Genomic DNA, 20479 nt, shown 5'->3' on the forward strand with positions numbered 1-20479 from the left:
GTGTGTCTGGTGTGTGTGTGTCTGGTGTGTGTGTGTGTGTGTGTCTGGTGTGTGTGTGTCTGGTGTGTGTGTGTGTGTGTCTGGTGTGTGTGTGTCTGGTGTGTGTGTGTGTGTGTGTCTGGTGTGTGTGTGTGTGTGTGTCTGGTGTGTGTGCGTGTGTGTGTGTGTGTCTGGTGTGTCTGGTGTGTGTGTGTGTGTGTCTGGTGTGTGTGTGTCTGGTGTGTCTGGTGTGTGTGTGTCTGGTGTGTGTGTGTGTCTGGTGTGTCTGGTGTGTGTGTGTCTGGTGTGTGTGTGTGTCTGGTGTGTGTGTGTGTGTGTGTCTGGTGTGTGTGTGTGTCTGGTGTGTGTGTGTGTCTGGTGTGTGTGTGTGTGTGTCTGGTGTGTGTGTGTGTGGGTGTCTGGTGTGTGTGTGTGTCTGGTGTGTGTGTGTGTGTGTCTGGTGTGTCTGGTGTGTGTGTGTGTCTGGTGTGTGTGTGTGTCTGGTGTGTGTGTGTGTGTGTGTGTCTGGTGTGTGTGTGTGTGTGTGTGTGTCTGGTGTGTGTGTGTGTGTGTGTGTGTGTGTGTGTCTGGTGTGTGTGTGTGTCTGGTGTGTGTGTGTGTGGGTGTCTGTGTCTGGTGTGTGTGTGTCCGGTGTGTCTGGTGTGTGTGTGTGTCTGGTGTGTGTGTGTGTGTCTGGTGTGTGTGTGTGTGTGTGTGTCTGGTGTGTGTGTGTCTGGTGTGTGTGTGTGTCTGGTGTGTGTGTGTGTGTGTGTGTCTGGTGTGTGTGTGTGTGTGTGTGTCTGGTGTGTGTGTGTGTGTGTGTGTGTCTGGTGTGTGTGTGTGTCTGGTGTGTGTGTGATTATGAACACAGCGTCAGTGTTGGAGCTGAAAGGCAGAGCAGTGAGAGCAGAGCTACTTACAAACCCCAAAAAAGGAATCAAAACCATGAAAGTAAGCATCTGGAGGGTTTCCTTCAAAATCAAAACACAAAGTAAACACAAACAGGGGAATTACTTAAAAAAGGAAAAGAAAACAACGTTTAAGGAAATACAGAAAGAAATACAGCAGAAAGCAAATCGTTTCTCCCTCATTTCCCCACAGAGTTCACAGGGTTCTGATGTTCCACAGAGCTCTGAGTGGAGGAACCGTGAAGCTTCTGCTTCACAGCTTCTCACCGACTCCAGACCAGCGGCCATTCTCCCTCACATTAGAGCCACAGGTCAGCAGAATATCTACCCGCCCAATATTCTCCTCTCTGAGCCGGAGCGGAGTCGGTCAGCAACATCTCTCTTTATCTGTGGTGCTGGAGCGACAAGGCGGACGAGGCGGACGAGGCGGACGAGGCCCGGCACAGCTAGATTATTCACACATCGGGACGTTAACAGTCAAGGTAAGATTTAAAATCATCTGCGTGATTCAACTGCTCTGTGACAGGGTTCTTCAGACTGATGGACAACGTGTTCTCTATGGTTCTGCAGGACACAGCTCCGGCTTTTCCGATGAAATGAACTTAAAAACAGGACATTTTTTACTTTGTTCGGCATTTTTCTCATCTTAGTGTTAAGAATGGAAAATGAACAAATTCCCGTTTTACATCGTCTGTGATCGTTTTGAGGGACTAAAATGAAAAAAGCGTAGCGACGTCATGCAGGGTCAGGAACGACATGAGCAAGTCTACATCAGTCTACATTAGTCTATATTAGCCTACATTAGTCTTTATTAGCCTACATTAGTCTTTATTAGCCTTTATTAGCCTACATTAGTCTTTATTAGCCTACATTAGCCCACATTAGTCTTTATTAGCCTACATTAGCCCACATTAGTCTTTATTTGCCTACAATAGTCTTTATTAGCCTACAATAGTCTTTATTAGCCTACATTAGCCCACATTAGTCTTTATTAGCCTACATTAGCCTTTATTAGCCTACATTAGCCCACATTAGTCTTTATTAGCCTACATTAGTCTTTATTAGCCTTTATTAGCCTACATTAGTCTTTATTAGCCTACATTAGTCTTTATTAGCCTTTATTAGCCTACATTAGTCTTTCTTAGCCTACAATAGTCTTTCTTAGCCTACATTAGCCTTTATTAGCCTACATTAGCCTTTATTAGCCTACATTAGCCCACATTAGCCTTTATTAGCCTACATTAGCCTTTATTAGCCTACAATAGTCTTTATTAGCCTACATTAGTCTTTATTAGCCTACATTAGTCTTTATTGGCCTACATTAGTCTTTATTGGCCTACATTAGTCTTTATTGGCCTACATTAGCCTTTACTAGCCTACATTAGCCTTTATTAGCCTACAATAGTCTTTATTAGCCTACATTAGTCTTTATTAGCCTACATTAGTCTTTATTAGCCTACATTAGTCTTTATTAGCCTACATTAGCCCACATTAGTCTTTATTAGCCTACATTAGTCTTTATTAGCCTTTATTAGCCTACATTAGTCTTTATTAGCCTACATTAGCCCACATTAGTCTTTATTAGCCTACATTAGCCCACATTAGTCTTTATTTGCCTACAATAGTCTTTATTAGCCTACAATAGTCTTTATTAGCCTACATTAGCCCACATTAGTCTTTATTAGCCTACATTAGCCTTTATTAGCCTACATTAGCCCACATTAGTCTTTATTAGCCTACATTAGTCTTTATTAGCCTTTATTAGCCTACATTAGTCTTTATTAGCCTACATTAGTCTTTATTAGCCTTTATTAGCCTACATTAGTCTTTCTTAGCCTACAATAGTCTTTCTTAGCCTACATTAGCCTTTATTAGCCTACATTAGCCTTTATTAGCCTACATTAGCCCACATTAGTCTTTATTAGCCTACATTAGTCTTTATTAGCCTACATTAGCCTTTATTAGCCTACAATAGTCTTTATTAGCCTACATTAGTCTTTATTGGCCTACATTAGTCTTTATTGGCCTACATTAGTCTTTATTGGCCTACATTAGCCTTTACTAGCCTACATTAGCCTTTATTAGCCTACAATAGTCTTTATTAGCCTACATTAGTCTTTATTAGCCTACAATAGTCTTTATTAGCCTACATTAGTCTTTATTAGCCTACATTAGCCCACATTAGTCTTTATTAGCCTACATTAGCCCACATTAGTCTTTATTAGCCTACATTAGCCTTTATTAGCCTACATTAGCCCACATTAGTCTTTATTAGCCTACATTAGTCTTTATTAGCCTTTATTAGCCTACATTAGTCTTTATTAGCCTACATTAGTCTTTATTAGCCTTTATTAGCCTACATTAGTCTTTCTTAGCCTACAATAGTCTTTCTTAGCCTACATTAGCCTTTATTAGCCTACATTAGCCTTTATTAGCCTACATTAGCCCACATTAGTCTTTATTAGCCTACATTAGTCTTTATTAGCCTACATTAGTCTTTATTAGCCTACATTAGCCTTTATTAGCCTACAATAGTCTTTATTAGCCTACATTAGTCTTTATTAGCCTACATTAGTCTTTATTGGCCTACATTAGTCTTTATTGGCCTACATTAGTCTTTATTGGCCTACATTAGCCTTTACTAGCCTACATTAGCCTTTATTAGCCTACAATAGTCTTTATTAGCCTACATTAGTCTTTATTAGCCTACATTAGTCTTTATTAGCCTACATTAGTCTTTATTAGCCTACATTAGTCTTTATTAGCCTACATTAGCCCACATTAGTCTTTATTAGCCTACATTAGTCTTTATTAGCCTTTATTAGCCTACATTAGTCTTTATTAGCCTACATTAGCCCACATTAGTCTTTATTAGCCTACATTAGCCCACATTAGTCTTTATTTGCCTACAATAGTCTTTATTAGCCTACAATAGTCTTTATTAGCCTACATTAGCCCACATTAGTCTTTATTAGCCTACATTAGCCTTTATTAGCCTACATTAGCCCACATTAGTCTTTATTAGCCTACATTAGTCTTTATTAGCCTTTATTAGCCTACATTAGTCTTTATTAGCCTACATTAGTCTTTATTAGCCTTTATTAGCCTACATTAGTCTTTCTTAGCCTACAATAGTCTTTCTTAGCCTACATTAGCCTTTATTAGCCTACATTAGCCTTTATTAGCCTACATTAGCCCACATTAGTCTTTATTAGCCTACATTAGTCTTTATTAGCCTACATTAGCCTTTATTAGCCTACAATAGTCTTTATTAGCCTACATTAGTCTTTATTAGCCTACATTAGTCTTTATTGGCCTACATTAGTCTTTATTGGCCTACATTAGTCTTTATTGGCCTACATTAGCCTTTACTAGCCTACATTAGCCTTTATTAGCCTACAATAGTCTTTATTAGCCTACATTAGTCTTTATTAGCCTACAATAGTCTTTATTAGCCTACATTAGTCTTTATTAGCCTACATTAGCCCACATTAGTCTTTATTAGCCTACAATAGTCTTTATTAGCCTACATTAGCCTTTATTAGCCTACATTAGCCTTTATTAGCCTACATTAGCCTTTATTAGCCTACATTAGCCCACATTAGTCTTTATTAGCCTACATTAGTCTTTATTAGCCTACATTAGTCTTTATTAGCCTACATTAGCCTTTATTAGCCTACATTAGTCTTTATTAGCCTACATTAGCCTTTACTAGCCTACATTAGTCTTTATTAGCCTGCATTAGTCTTTATTAGTCTACATTAGCCTACATTAGTCTTATTAACCTACATTAGCCTACATTAGTCTTTATTAGTCTACATTAGCATTTATTAACCTACATTAGTCTACATTAGTCTTTATTAATCTACATTATTCTACATTAGTCTTATTAACCTACATTAGTCTTTATTAGCCTACATTAGTCTTTATTAGCCTACATTAGCCTTTATTAGCCTACATTAGCCTTTATTAGCCTACATTAGCCTTTATTAGCCTACATTAGTCTTTATTAGCCTACATTAGTCTTTATTAGCCTACATTAGCCTTTATTAGCCTACATTAGTCTTTATTAGCCTACATTAGCCTTTACTAGCCTAAGTTAGTCTTTATTAGCCTGCATTAGTCTTTATTAGTCTACATTAGCCTACATTAGTCTTATTAACCTACATTAGCCTACATTAGTCTTTATTAGTCTACATTAGCATTTATTAACCTACATTAGTCTACATTAGTCTTTATTAATCTACATTATTCTACATTAGTCTTATTAACCTACATTAGTCTTTATTAGCCTACATTAGTCTTTATTAGCCTACAGTACTCTACAATAGCCTACATTAGTCTTTATTAATCTACATTAGTCTACATTAAACTATATTAGTCTTTATTAACCTACATTAGCCAACAGTAGTCTTTATTAATCTACATTATTAATCTACATTAGTCTTTATTAGCTTGCATTAGTCTACATTAATCTACATTAGTCTTTATTAATCTACATTAGTCTTTAGTAACCTACAGTAGTCTACATTAGCCCCGTTAGTCTATATTAGCCTTGAAGCTCCAGCGCCAACACAGTGACTCGACTGACCGACTGCAGTTCAGGTAAAGGGAGCTGTTTTTGGCTGAACTGTCACTTTAAAGCTTCTTTAATCTGAGCGCATGCAGATGAGTCAGACACAGAGACAAGGGTCAGGAGTGATGGACAGTGGAGTGGACAGAGAGTGAGCTGACCTGCAGTGTGGGACAGTTAAATACCTACGTAAAGCCACCTGGACAGGAAACCTCGTTTACCATAACGACTCTCCGTCTCTCCTTCATCACCTACTTAGTTTAGAACAGAGGCCTTTGTTCTGTCCACTGTATTCCTGGCACTCCAGCGCGACGCGCTCTTTAGAATTAAAACCACAAATAAAGATCGCTGCTATTATCATCATTAATAAATAGAACAATATTATTCCAATCTCTCTGGATCAGCACTGTGTATACTGACTGGTGTGGAGTGTCTATTAGAGTCTCTGACTCTCACTCTCTGGTTTAGTTTCAGTGTCAGTATCTCATCAAACTCACAGCAGCACAAAGAGGCTTCAGACTGACCTGAGACCAGCTCCACTAGGTACACCTCACACAGCCACGGTTAACCACAGTCAGCTGCAGTTAAATCATATGGACACCAGTAAAACCAGGTAAACCACAGACAAACTAGGCTAAATCCCTGACCGGGACACTGACCCAAAGTAGATTTAAACAGTATAAATTGACACCAAAAATACATATTAATTTATTATTTAGACATAAAACACATAGAAACTAAAATACTGCTGGACAGAAACAAAGTCAATGGCACTTTTTCAACATCATCTAAAGACGCCAGCTGCCCATCACAGTGTGTCCAAACTTCCTGCTGAACTGACCGAAAGAGAGGATTAAATGTTATGAACACTTTGTAAAAATACTGTTTCAGAGCTACGAGGTCTTAATCTGTGATGATTTTCTTGTTTATATATACACCTTTCTGTGACTGTACTGCACTGCTGGGTCCCATCGCTCCCACTCAGGCTCCCACTCAGATTCCCACTCAGATTCCCACTCAGATTCCCACTCAGATTCCCACTCAGATTCCCACTCAGATTCCCACTCAGATTCCACACTGAAGACTGTCAGAAATCCACATCATCACTCAGATGGTCCATCTCAAAATCAAACCCGCAACAGGCATCATCAGGAAGAACAGCTGATTCCACTGCCCTGGATACATGATTGGACTTCAAAGCTATCCTGAACCTAACAACCCTACCACAGCAGGTGTAAGTGGAATTATGGGATACACAAATCCGATCTCAGATCAGCCTCAAAGACCCAAACAGAGCTGAGCCTCGAAATCACACAGCAAAACTGCAGCAAACTTGCAGCAGATGCAGTGCAGCACAGTGAGAGGAGCCGGACTGGGTAATAAGAGGAGCCAGACTGGGAGCATTGAGGAGCCAGATAACAGAGTTAGAGGAGCCGGATTGGGGGGTTAGAGGAGCCGGATTGGGGGGTTAGAGGAGCCGGATTGGGGGGTTAGATGAGCCGGACTGAGCGGTTAGAGGAGCCGGATTAGAAGGGGTTAGATGAGCCGGATTGAGTAGTTAGAGGAGCCGGATTAAGGGGTTAGAGGAGCCGGATTAAGGGGTTAGAGGAGCCGGATTAAGGGGTTAGAGGAGCCGGATTAAGGTGTTAGAGGAGCCGGATTGAGCAGTTAGAGGAGCCGGATTAAGGGGTTAGATTAAGGGGTTAGAGGAGCCGGATTAAGGGGTTAGAGGAGCCGGATTGAGCAGCTAGAGGAGCCGGATTGAGCAGCTAGAGGAGCCGGATTGAGCAGTTAGAGGAGCCGGATTGTGCAGTTAGAGGAGCGGGATTGAGCAGTTAGAGGAGCCGGATTGGGGGTTAGAGGAGCCGGATTAAGGGGTTAGAGGAGCCGGATTAAGGGATTAGAGGAGCCGGATTAAGGGGTTAGAGGAGCCGGATTAAGGGGTTAGATTAAGGGGTTAGAGGAGCCGGATTAAGGGGTTAGAGGAGCCGGACTGAGCAGTTAAAGGAGCCGGACTGAGCAGTTACAGGAGCTGGATTGGGAGGTCAGAGGGATCAGTGTAGAAGGCTATAAGAGCGGGATTGTGAGACTAGAGGAGCCAGACTGGGGGGCTTGCGGGATTAAGTAGTTGGAGAAAAGTCCAGCCGTGCGACACACACACCATGCAGAGTGTGTTACTGGCAGTGGATGGACGTCGGCGAGGAAAGTGGTCACAGAAAGCATGGCCGGCTGGTCTGAACACTGCAGCGTCACTCTTGGGCACAGGAGGAGGACGAGGAGGAGGAGGACGAGGAGGACGAGGAGGAGGGGGATGAGGAGGAGGAAGAGGTGGGCCAGGATAGAGGGATGGAAGAACAAAGAGAGGAGAGGAGGAGAACTCAGACCCCACAAAAGAGGAAGAAGAGCGAGACGCTAAAAATAAAAACACAAAACATCAGAGAAAATGAATCAAACTCAAAACAGAAAGAAAGCAGAGACAAACAGCATGAAGAATAAAGAGGAAGCCAATCATAAAACACTGGAAAACAGACAGAAAGAAGATCAAAGAATTAGAGTGTCATTCCCAGTCCCAAAGAATTCCCAGTCCAGGCTCCGCCCACAAATCTGTTCACCAGAACTGCTGCTGTGAGGCTGTAGACTTACAGAACAATAGCTCTAAATGTAGGTATTGTGATATAAACCGAGTCCGTTCTACATTTTCTCATTAGACTGAATGAATAACCGACTCTAAATGTAGGTATTGTGATATAAACCGAGTCCGTTCTACAGTTTCTCATTAGACTGAATGAATAACCGACTCTAAATGTAGGTATTGTGATATAAACCGAGTCTGTTCTACAGTTTCTCATTAGACTGAATGAATAACCGACTCTAAATGTAGGTATTGTGATATAAACCGAGTCTGTTCTACAGTTTCTCATTAGACTGAATGAATAACCGACTCTAAATGTAGGTATTGTGATATAAACCGAGTCTGTTCTACAGTTTCTCATTAGACTGAATGAATAACCGACTCTAAATGTAGGTATTGTGATATAAACCGAGTCTGTTCTACAGTTTCTCATTAGACTGAATGAATAACCGACTCTAAATGTAGGTATTGTGATATAAACCGAGTCTGTTCTACAGTTTCTCATTAGACTGAATGAATAACCGACTCTAAATGTAGGTATTGTGATATAAACCGAGTCTGTTCTACAGTTTCTCATTAGACTGAATGAATAACCGACTCTAAATGTAGGTATTGTGATATAAACCGAGTCTGTTCTACAGTTTCTCATTAGACTGAATGAATAACCGACTCTAAATGTAGGTATTGTGATATAAACCGAGTCCGTTCTACAGTTTCTCATTAGACTGAATGAATAACCGACTCTAAATGTAGGTATTGTGATATAAACCGAGTCCGTTCTACAGTTTCTCATTAGACTGAATGAATAACCGACTCTAAATGTAGGTATTGTGATATAAACCGAGTCTGTTCTACAGTTTCTCAATAGACTGAATGAATAACCGACTCTAAATGTAGGTATTGTGATATAAACCGAGTCTGTTCTACAGTTTCTCAATAGACTGAATGAATAACCGACTCTAAATGTAGGTATTGTGATATAAACCGAGTCCGTTCTACAGTTTCTCATTAGACTGAATGAATAACCGACTCTAAATGTAGGTATTGTGATATAAACTGAGTCTGTTCTACAGTTTCTCATTAGGCTGAATGAATAACCGGCTCTAAATGTAGGTATTGTGATATAAACCGAGTCCGTTCTACAGTTTCTCGTTAGACTGAATGAATAACCGACTCTAAATGTAGGTATTGTGATATAAACCGAGTCCGTTCTACAGTTTCTCGTTAGGCTGAATGAATAACCGACTCTAAATGTAGGTATTGTGATATAAACCGAGTCTGTTCTACAGTTTCTCGTTAGGCTGAATGAATAACCGACTCTAAATGTAGGTATTGTGATATAAACCGAGTCTGTTCTACAGTTTCTCGTTAGGCTGAATGAATAACCGACTCTAAATGTAGGTATTGTGATATAAACCGAGTCCAAGCTCACAATAGAATCTACAGAAGAGCTGGAGCCTGAGGAAAGACTTTAAGGAACTAGAGTGTTTTAACAGCACAGACTATCAGTAGAAAGAACAGTCAGAGATCAGGAATGACCCCCTCAGGCCTGTGGAACACACACTCCTGATTCTGCTGTCACGGACTGTGTGCGTGGAAACCGTACCGGTCTCTGGGTCGCTGAAGTCTGGCAGGGTCATAGTGTTGAGCTGTCTGCGGTCAGCAATGGCTCTGTCCAGCAGACTGCTGCCTCGCCCTGAATCACTACAGACAGACAGACAGACAGACGTTATTAGAGTGGAGCTGTTCTCTGATACAGAGATGTGTGGATCATATGAACATTATAGAGCTTTTTAAATGAAACAGTAGAAGCCGTATCGCCCCCTACGCTTCCTGTAGTGTATTACAGTCTGTCAGAGCGACTGTGTGGATCATATGAACATTATAGAGCTTTTTAAATGAAACAGTAGAAGCCGTATCGCCCCCTACGCTTCCTGTAGTGTATTACAGTCTGTCAGAGCGACTGTGTGGATCATATGAACATTATAGAGCTTTTTAAATGAAACAGTAGAAGCCGTATCGCCCCCTACGCTTCCTGTAGTGTATTACAGTCTGTCAGAGCGACTGTGTGGATCATATGAACATTATAGAGCTTTTTAAATGAAACAGTAGAAGCCGTATCGCCCCCTACGCTTCCTGTAGTGTATTACAGTCTGTCAGAGCGACTGTGTGGATCATATGAACATTATAGAGCTTTTTAAATGAAACAGTAGAAGCCGTATCGCCCCCTACGCTTCCTGTAGTGTATTACAGTCTGTCAGAGCGACTGTGTGGATCATATGAACATTATAGAGCTTTTTAAATGAAACAGTAGAAGCCGTATCGCCCCCTACGCTTCCTGTAGTGTATTACAGTCTGTCAGAGCGACTGTGTGGATCATATGAACATTATAGAGCTTTTTAAATGAAACAGTAGAAGCCGTATCGCCCCCTACGCTTCCTGTAGTGTATTACAGTCTGTCAGAGCGACTGTGTGGATCATATGAACATTATAGAGCTTTTTAAATGAAACAGTAGAAGCCGTATCGCCCCCTACGCTTCCTGTAGTGTATTACAGTCTGTCAGAGCGACTGTGTGGATCATATGAACATTATAGAGCTTTTTAAATGAAACAGTAGAAGCCGTATCGCCCCCTACGCTTCCTGTAGTGTATTACAGTCTGTCAGAGCGACTGTGTGGATCATATGAACATTATAGAGCTTTTTAAATCAAACAGTAGAAGCCGTATCGCCCCCTACGCTTCCTGTAGTGTATTACAGTCTGTCAGAGCGACTGTGTGGATCATATGAACATTATAGAGCTTTTTAAATGAAACAGTAGAAGCCGTATCGCCCCCTACGCTTCCTGTAGTGTATTACAGTCTGTCAGAGCGACTGTGTGGATCATATGAACATTATAGAGCTTTTTAAATGAAACAGTAGAAGCCGTATCGCCCCCTACGCTTCCTGTAGTGTATTACAGTCTGTCAGAGCGACTGTGTGGATCATATGAACATTATAGAGCTTTTTAGATCAAACAGTAGAAGCCGTATCGCCCCCTACGCTTCCTGTAGTGTATTACAGTCTGTCAGAGCGACTGTGTGGATCATATGAACATTATAGAGCTTTTTAAATGAAACAGTAGAAGCCGTATCGCCCCCTACGCTTCCTGTAGTGTATTACAGTCTGTCAGAGCGACTGTGTGGATCATATGAACATTATAGAGCTTTTTAAATGAAACAGTAGAAGCCGTATCGCCCCCTACGCTTCCTGTAGTGTATTACAGTCTGTCAGAGCGACTGTGTGGATCATATGAACATTATAGAGCTTTTTAAATGAAACAGTAGAAGCCGTATCGCCCCCTACGCTTCCTGTAGTGTATTACAGTCTGTCAGAGCGACTGTGTGGATCATATGAACATTATAGAGCTTTTTAAATCAAACAGTAGAAGCCGTATCGCCCCCTACGCTTCCTGTAGTGTATTACAGTCTGTCAGAGCGACTGTGTGGATCATATGAACATTATAGAGCTTTTTAAATCAAACAGTAGAAGCCGTATCGCCCCCTACGCTTCCTGTAGTGTATTACAGTCTGTCAGAGCGACTGTGTGGATCATATGAACATTATAGAGCTTTTTAAATGAAACAGTAGAAGCCGTATCGCCCCCTACGCTTCCTGTAGTGTATTACAGTCTGTCAGAGCGACTGTGTGGATCATATGAACATTATAGAGCTTTTTAAATGAAACAGTAGAAGCCGTATCGCCCCCTACGCTTCCTGTAGTGTATTACAGTCTGTCAGAGCGACTGTGTGGATCATATGAACATTATAGAGCTTTTTAAATGAAACAGTAGAAGCCGTATCGCCCCCTACGCTTCCTGTAGTGTATTACAGTCTGTCAGAGCGACTGTGTGGATCATATGAACATTATAGAGCTTTTTAAATGAAACAGTAGAAGCCGTATCGCCCCCTACGCTTCCTGTAGTGTATTACAGTCTGTCAGAGCGACTGTGTGGATCATATGAACATTATAGAGCTTTTTAAATGAAACAGTAGAAGCCGTATCGCCCCCTACGCTTCCTGTAGTGTATTACAGTCTGTCAGAGCGACTGTGTGGATCATATGAACATTATAGAGCTTTTTAAATGAAACAGTAGAAGCCGTATCGCCCCCTACGCTTCCTGTAGTGTATTACAGTCTGTCAGAGCGACTGTGTGGATCATATGAACATTATAGAGCTTTTTAAATGAAACAGTAGAAGCCGTATCGCCCCCTACGCTTCCTGTAGTGTATTACAGTCTGTCAGAGCGACTGTGTGGATCATATGAACATTATAGAGCTTTTTAAATGAAACAGTAGAAGCCGTATCGCCCCCTACGCTTCCTGTAGTGTATTACAGTCTGTCAGAGCGACTGTGTGGATCATATGAACATTATAGAGCTTTTTAAATGAAACAGTAGAAGCCGTATCGCCCCCTACGCTTCCTGTAGTGTATTACAGTCTGTCAGAGCGACTGTGTGGATCATATGAACATTATAGAGCTTTTTAAATGAAACAGTAGAAGCCGTATCGCCCCCTACGCTTCCTGTAGTGTATTACAGTCTGTCAGAGCGACTGTGTGGATCATATGAACATTATAGAGCTTTTTAAATGAAACAGTAGAAGCCGTATCGCCCCCTACGCTTCCTGTAGTGTATTACAGTCTGTCAGAGCGACTGTGTGGATCATATGAACATTATAGAGCTTTTTAAATGAAACAGTAGAAGCCGTATCGCCCCCTACGCTTCCTGTAGTGTATTACAGTCTGTCAGAGCGACTGTGTGGATCATATGAACATTATAGAGCTTTTTAAATGAAACAGTAGAAGCCGTATCGCCCCCTACGCTTCCTGTAGTGTATTACAGTCTGTCAGAGCGACTGTGTGGATCATATGAACATTATAGAGCTTTTTAAATGAAACAGTAGAAGCCGTATCGCCCCCTACGCTTCCTGTAGTGTATTACAGTCTGTCAGAGCGACTGCGTGGATCATATAAACATTATAGATCGTGTGTGTATCTACCTGGGGTTGGTGAGGTTGTAGCAGGATTTCCAGATCTGCAGCATGTGTTTGCAGGTCAGCAGAGCTTCTTCAGGTCCCCGGCACAAAGTCTCTAATTTAACTTTAGTAAACAGCAGCCTAGACCCAAAACACAAATAACACGTGTGGTTACTTTTTTATTCCATTATTATATTTTATTCATTATTATATTGTTTCATCCCCTGAGCTGTCAGGACACTACTGAAGTGCCCTTGAGCAAGACACCTAACCTCCAACAGCTCCTGTGGACAGGGCTGCCCACCGCTCCGGGCAAGTGTGCTCCCTGCCCCTAGCGTGTTTACTAGTGTGTATGCAGGTGTTTACTATTATTTTCTCAAGGGTTAAATGTTAACAGCATCTAGTCTACGACATGTAGTCATTTACAGTTGGTGCTGTTCTTTTCCATCAAAGACTGATGGACACCGCACTCTTCAGTAAAGACGGCATCACTGCAGTCATCATTATGAACACAGTGTCCTGGACTGGGTTGCACTGGTTTTGAAGTTTATATTTAAAGGTGCCACGGAATGGAAACCTGTATTTGCACTGTTGAATGAGGAGAGTTCAGTACCTGGAATTGACCCACTGAACCTCAAACACTGCTTTCTCCTCCTTCAGATACAATGTTGGCACCTTCACTTCCCTTGATGATCATCTTTAATCCAGGCTGAAGGGCTTGCTGTTCACCAGCCTCTTAATCCAATATTCCACCTTAAATGCACCAGCTTGCACAAGGGCTAGAATGTAACTACATGACCATTTAAGGTGGAACTGATTCTCAAACCAAGCTGGCGAACAGGAACTGCATCTCCAACAGGATCCCAGCAGCTTTAACTCTGTTAGTTTCTCAAAACTCAGAAAGCATCGAGCAGCTTCAACCCCACAACCCCAACATTAGCACCACAACCCCAACACCACCCTGTAAGCAGCCCTGCTGAGGGATTTCATCACTTTCTGATGAAGCTCATCATCTTAAACAGAGCTTCACAGTGAGTGATGTCCACATGTTGCTCCAACCAATCACAGCAGGGCTCAATAGATTGTTCATGAGCCCTGAGTCTTTGCTGAGTCTTTAGATACACCAGTCAGTTTCAAATTTCCCCTGTACTACATTTGATTGCACCTCAAATAGGGTTAAGAGACAATCATGTCTTAACAAATAACTAATGTGCACATAGCTTTAACATGATAACATATTCAGAACCATCAATAAACCCGCTGCCATGGAAACGCGAAGGCGGCTTACTGTGACTCGATATCACCTGCAGTCTGAGCACAGCCTAACTGTACACCAGGGAGAGGAGATAAGGAGAGGGGTTTCTGATAATGTGGCCAGAGGGTGTAGACTCTGTGTGTAGGAACTTACATGAAGTTCTCTGGGTACTCGCTGAGCGCCATCTCGATGATGTTGAGAGCATCATGGTAATGTTTCTGGGCAGACAGCAGCAGCGCCAGCAGGTGCAGGGAGTGGACATCATCGCCCTGTAACTGCAGAGCCTGTCGGACGTAACCCAGCGCTTCCGGGATCTACAGACACACAGGAGACACCCACTGACCATCAGTTCTGACCAACACCATCGGCAGAACCTGATCTCAGAATGTGAGTAGAGCGTGATGGACAGAAGGATGTCCTCTGAGAGTCAATCAGTGTAGACAGAAGGAGGAGAACACGATGGAAATTATACACAACAGGAGGAGAAGAGGAGGAGTTCTAAGATGGGGATACTAAGATCACCTGCTGGCCATGCATACCCACAATGCTCTACGCATAGGGCTGGGGCGAGAGGGCTGGGGCGAGAGGGCTGGGGCGAGAGGGCTGGGGCGAGAGGGCTGGGGCGAGGGCTGACATGATTGCTGTGACAATGGCTGGGCTGATGGCCGGATGGCTGGAGTGATGGCTTTCATGGCTGAAGGGCCGATTGCTGGGGCGACGGTTGGGGCAATTGTTGTGATGACACGGTACACAATATGGAACAGTGGATGGCAGGATGGCTTTGATGATTACTGCGGAGAGGGCTGGACGGTCGGGACGATGGTTACTTGCAGTCACTGTTATGTATGCCATGAGTGCATCTACTGTCCCCTCCCTCCCTCCCTCTTACCTGGCGAGACACGGCTAACTGTAGTGCCAGATAGAACGCAGCCAGGTGATCTGTAGGAGAGAGAGACTGAGCCCTGAGAGAGAGAGAGAGAGAGAGAGAGAGAGAGAGAGGCAGAGAGAGAGAGAGAGGCAGAGAGAGAGAGAGAGAGAGGCAGAGAGAGAGAGAGAGAGGCAGAGAGAGAGAGAGAGAGGCAGAGAGAGAGAGAGAGAGGCAGAGAGAGAGAGAGGGGCAGAGAGAGAGAGAGAGAGGCAGAGAGAGAGAGAGAGAGGCAGAGAGAGAGAGAGAGAGAGAGAGAGAGAGAGAGAGAGAGAGAGAGAGAGAGAGGCAGAGAGAGAGAGAGAGAGAGAGGCAGAGAGAGAGAGAGAGAGAGAGGCAGAGAGAGAGAGAGAGAGAGAGAGAGAGAGAGAGAGAGAGAGGCAGAGAGAGAGAGGCAGAGAGAGAGAGAGAGAGAGAGAGAGAGAGAGAGAGAGAGAGGCAGAGAGAGAGAGAGAGAGAGAGAGAGGCAGAGAGAGAGAGAGAGAGAGAGAGAGAGAGGCAGAGAGAGAGAGAGAGAGAGAGAGAGAGAGAGAGGCAGAGAGAGAGAGAGAGAGAGGCAGAGAGAGAGAGGCAGAGAGAGAGAGAGAGAGAGAGAGAGAGAGAGAGAGGCAGAGAGAGAGAGAGAGAGAGAGAGAGAGAGAGAGAGAGAGAGGCAGAGAGAGAGAGAGAGAGAGAGAGAGAGAGAGAGAGAGAGAGAGAGAGAGGCAGAGAGAGAGAGAGAGAGAGAGAGAGAGAGAGAGAGAGAGAGGCAGAGAGAGAGAGAGAGAGAGAGAGAGAGAGAGAGAGAGAGAGAGAGAGAGAGAGAGGCAGAGAGAGAGAGAGAGAGAGAGAGAGAGAGAGAGAGAGAGGCAGAGAGAGAGAGAGAGAGAGAGAGAGAGAGAGAGAGAGAGAGAGAGAGAGGCAGAGAGAGAGAGAGAGAGAGAGAGAGAGAGAGAGAGAGAGAGAGGCAGAGAGAGAGAGAGAGAGGCAGAGAGAGAGAGAGAGAGGCAGAGAGAGAGAGAGAGAGAGAGAGAGAGAGAGAGGCAGAGAGAGAGAGAGAGAGAGAGAGAGAGAGAGAGAGGCAGAGAGAGAGAGAGAGAGAGAGAGAGAGAGAGAGAGAGAGAGAGAGAGAGAGAGAAGCTTATCAGACATTAAACTCAACCTACAGAACAATTAATTCAATCTAATAATTGTCGTGCTGAGTGTGGAGAGCTGCCTTCGCCTCCATAATCACTTAATGATTGCAGATTATAATAATGAGAATATAATAAAGATCAGAACCTCTGAAACGCTCCCAGAGCTTTCCTCTGATACTCCTCCTGCAAACCCCGCAGAGACGCTGCACAGAGAAACACAGGAGCACAAGCACAATCAGAACCGCCAGCACAATCGGAAACACAGCCACTATCACTACTGGCTGTGCGCGGGCGCCTTTATGGAGAACACACATAACGAGTGAATGACGTATTAAACGCTCTCTAAGTGTAATAAACAGACCCGTATCAGTATCAGTCTAATGCCACTCACCGTCTGTAGCCTTCAGGCTGTAAACCAGGCCGAGGGCGAGGTGACCTTTCGCCCGAAACTCCGGGGCTTTATCCTCCATATCCACCACCATCTTAGCAAAGCGCTCCCCCTCCTCCAGCTACACACACACACACACACACAATAACACAAACACACACAGGTCAGTGTTTCTTCAGTTATTACTTCTGTTCAATAAGTCAAACGTATACACAAGCATACACACACACACACACACACACACACACACACACACACACACACACACATATATATATATATATATATATATATATATATATATATATATATATATATATATATATATATATATATATATATATATATATGAACAGGTGGAGCTAAACTACTGTAGCTGAAAGGGTGGAGCTAAACTACTGTAGCTGAAAGGGTGGAGCTAAACTACTGTAGCTGAAAGGGTGGAGCTAAACTACTGTAGCTGAATGGTTTTGAAAGAAGTTATTTTAGAGATTAAAAACTACCAAAAGTTGATAATTTTGGTAATTCTGTAAAAAAAAAAAAACAAAAAAAAAAAAACACTATTTCCCCATCATGCCCTGCACACACTCACCCAGTGCAGGTTTCCTATGCAGAGCTTTACAGCCAGCAGTGGGATTGTGGCGTCATCAGGCTTCAGACGAATACACTCCTTTAGCACCTTCACCGCACGTGCAGACTAGACACACACACACACACACACACACACACACACACACACACACACACACACACACAATAATTCACAGTGGATGCTGAATATTCATAGTTGATACTGATTAATATACCTGTGTAAGGTGTGTGTGTCTCACCTTTCCTGCTGCCATGAGTGAGAGAGCGAGCTGGTACCACAGGTGAAACTCCTCAAACGCAAACTTCATCGCTCTCTCCAGACACTGAATACACACACGCACACACATGGTATAACACTGCACATATACATAACATACACAATTCAATTGGGTGCTGATGTGTTGCTCTAGTAACAGAGATGGTGGGCTGATGTGTTGCTCTAGTAACAGAGATGGTGGGCTGATGTGTTGCTATAGTAACAGATGGTGGGCTGATGTGTTGCTCTAGTAACAGAGATGGTGGGCTGATGTGTTGCTCTAGTAACAGAGATGGTGGGCTGATGTGTTGCTCTAGTAACAGAGATGGTGGGCTGATGTGTTGCTCTAGTAACAGAGATGGTGGGCTGATGTGTTGCTCTAGTAACAGAGATGGTGGGCTGATGTGTTGCTCTAGTAACAGAGATGGTGGGCTGATGTGTTGCTATAGTATCATATGCGAGATGCTGATGTTCTGCTGAAGTAACAGAAGTGTGGAGCTGAAATACTGCTACTGTAATGTAGGTCAAGAAGCTGATGTGTTGCAGTGGTTTACCTCAGAGAGCATCTCATACTGTCCGCGGCGGCCGAGCGCGATGGTCAGCAGGTCATAAACCACAGAGGCACTCTGCAGGCTGATCACGCGGTCAGCATTGTGCTCCGGAATTCGGCTCAGCACAGCGTCCCTGTTAGCCTGGACAACACACACACACACAAACACACACACACAGTAAATTTTTAGATGTTTTTCTATTGTATTGACACAGACAAAACAATAATGATTAAGACAGACACAGGTAGATCATCACCACCACCAGCATCATCATCAGTATTTTGGAGGTAATAAACTGACTCACCATGGACTCACTGATCAATAACAACAGCAGAGCTTCCTCTGTGTTTTCCTGTGGACAAAACAGGCTAAAGAGAGAGAAAAAGAGAGAGAGTGAGTTTTATTACAGAAGTTATATTTTATTTTTCTGTAACTGTAAAAAAGTGCCACAGAGCGATGCTGTGGAAGTTTTACACTCAGCACTTTAGACCAAATGCTGCAAGGGAGAAGTGTGTGTGTGTGTGTGTGTGTGTGTGAGTGAGTGTGTACATCGTACTTTTCTCCTGAGTAGACCCTTGGCCTGCGGCTCAAAGCATAGTCCCTGCTGGATCTGGTGGGGCAGTGGGGGTCATCCAGAGGGGACTGGGGGGGGGGGTCCTCCAAAGGGCTCCAATAACTCTGCTCACACATCCCCCGCAACAGGATCTCCGCTAGCTGCCGCGCAATCGTCTACACACACACACACACACACACACACACAATCAGATTAAAACACATTTTATACAAATATGAGTCGCTCTGACAGACTGTAATACACTACAGGAAGCGTAGGGGGCGATATGGCTTCTATAGTTTCATAGATTCATTTAAACAGTGTTCAGTTCTCACCATGCGGAGGTTCTGAGTGGTTCTGGTCTCAACAGCACGAAGAATCTCTCTGAACCGGCCCACACCACGGGTTAGATTACTACAGAACACAAAAATCTCCATATTAATAAAACGTTCAGGAATTTTACTGCAGCAAAGCTTCATCTATAACTAATATAAAAGCATGGAGGACTATACACCACTGAACTCAGTCACTCACTACACTACAGAGCTAACACACAGTAAGGCATGTATGCAGGACAGAGATTTAAAATCTGAACCAAAGATCCAGTTTCCGCTCCTAAACTGTGTAATCAGTGGTAAAACTCAATGGTCAGTTAGAAACACCGGTGACTACAAAATCCAGGATCACACACGTGTCATCATCATCACACCGACTGTAGTCCCACAAAATTCTGTCTGAACCCACTGTAGTCCCACAAAGTTCTGCCTGAACCCACTGTAGTCCCACAAAGTTCTGCCTGAACCCACTGTAGTCCCACAAAGTTCTGTCTGAACCCACTGTAGTCCCACAAAGTTCTGCCTGAACCCACTGTAGTCCCACAAAGTTCTGTCTGAACCCACTGTAGTCCCACAAAGTTCTGTCTGAGCAAATGAGATCTATAGGGAAACTAGAAGCAGCTCTGCCCTACAGAGAGAGAGAGAGAGAGAGAGAGAGAGAGAGAGAGAGAGAGAGAGAGAGAGAGAGAGAGAGAGAGAGGGAGAGAGAGAGAGAGAGAGGAGGTACGTACTACTGATCATCATATAAACGCCGGCTGGGAGATCAGGCCGCAGTGCAGGAGAGAAACATTAACATTCAGACCACATACAGAAACAGCGCAGCACAGCCAGACTGACTCCCTGTAAACACACTGCTGGAGTCTACAGACTGACAGCGCATAGACAGACCAACAGTCGACTGACTGACTGTGATTTACATCACGTTACAGGTGTCTGTCTTAAACCCTGAGGAGCTGGATTAGATTAATATCTGTGACTCTACTCCAGTGGGATCAGTAATAAATCCGGAGTGAACTTCCTCCTGAACTCAGAGCTGCTCAATCACAGTCGTCCTGATCCAGGCAGCATCACTGTGATGCAGTAACAACACCGGCCACAGGCAACGGCCTGAAGACCTGAAGACGAGGCTAACGGCTGAACAGAGCTGGGCTTCACTGAAGTGCCTAGTAGGTAGTTTTAAATGTAGGTAAACTAAACCTACAGTAAAGAAATCGGCCCATTAAACGAGCCGCAGATCACATTACAACCTGCTCTGCTAAAGCCATCCAGCTCCCACAGAGCTGAACAGGCTCGAGATCAAAAGCTCGATATCTGGAACAAAGAAGAACAGATTAACACGTAAAGCCATAAACACACTCACCCTATCCCCAACACACACACACACACACACACACACACCCCATACA

General features: G+C 43.4%; 1 protein-coding gene across 4 annotated transcripts in view; it reads right to left on the bottom strand.

Annotated features, from left to right (window-relative positions):
- Positions 1–20479, bottom strand: part of ttc7b (tetratricopeptide repeat domain 7B) — a 51892-nt gene that overhangs the window by 9764 nt on the left and 21649 nt on the right. The window contains exons 6-19 of one of the 4 annotated variants that reach the window (XM_037541846.1): positions 19074–19152; positions 18742–18914; positions 18490–18553; positions 18189–18326; positions 17618–17701; positions 17380–17484; positions 16791–16908; positions 16545–16602; positions 15249–15321; positions 14513–14673; positions 13129–13245; positions 9699–9796; positions 7639–7872; positions 900–950 (exon numbers count right to left, since the gene is read on the bottom strand). In XM_037541846.1, coding sequence (XP_037397743.1) covers positions 900–950; positions 7639–7872; positions 9699–9796; positions 13129–13245; positions 14513–14673; positions 15249–15321; positions 16545–16602; positions 16791–16908; positions 17380–17484; positions 17618–17701; positions 18189–18326; positions 18490–18553; positions 18742–18914; positions 19074–19152 — 1553 coding nt within the window. The remainder of the gene's footprint in view (positions 1–899; positions 951–7638; positions 7873–9698; positions 9797–13128; positions 13246–14512; positions 14674–15248; positions 15322–16544; positions 16603–16790; positions 16909–17379; positions 17485–17617; positions 17702–18188; positions 18327–18489; positions 18554–18741; positions 18915–19073; positions 19153–20479) is intronic. The other 3 variants (XM_037541848.1, XM_037541847.1, XM_037541849.1) reach the window with 3 other exon arrangements.

The sequence above is a fragment of the Pygocentrus nattereri genome, chromosome 10 (genome assembly GCF_015220715.1).
Source record: "Pygocentrus nattereri isolate fPygNat1 chromosome 10, fPygNat1.pri, whole genome shotgun sequence".
NCBI classification, from domain to species: Eukaryota; Metazoa; Chordata; class Actinopteri; order Characiformes; family Serrasalmidae; genus Pygocentrus; species Pygocentrus nattereri.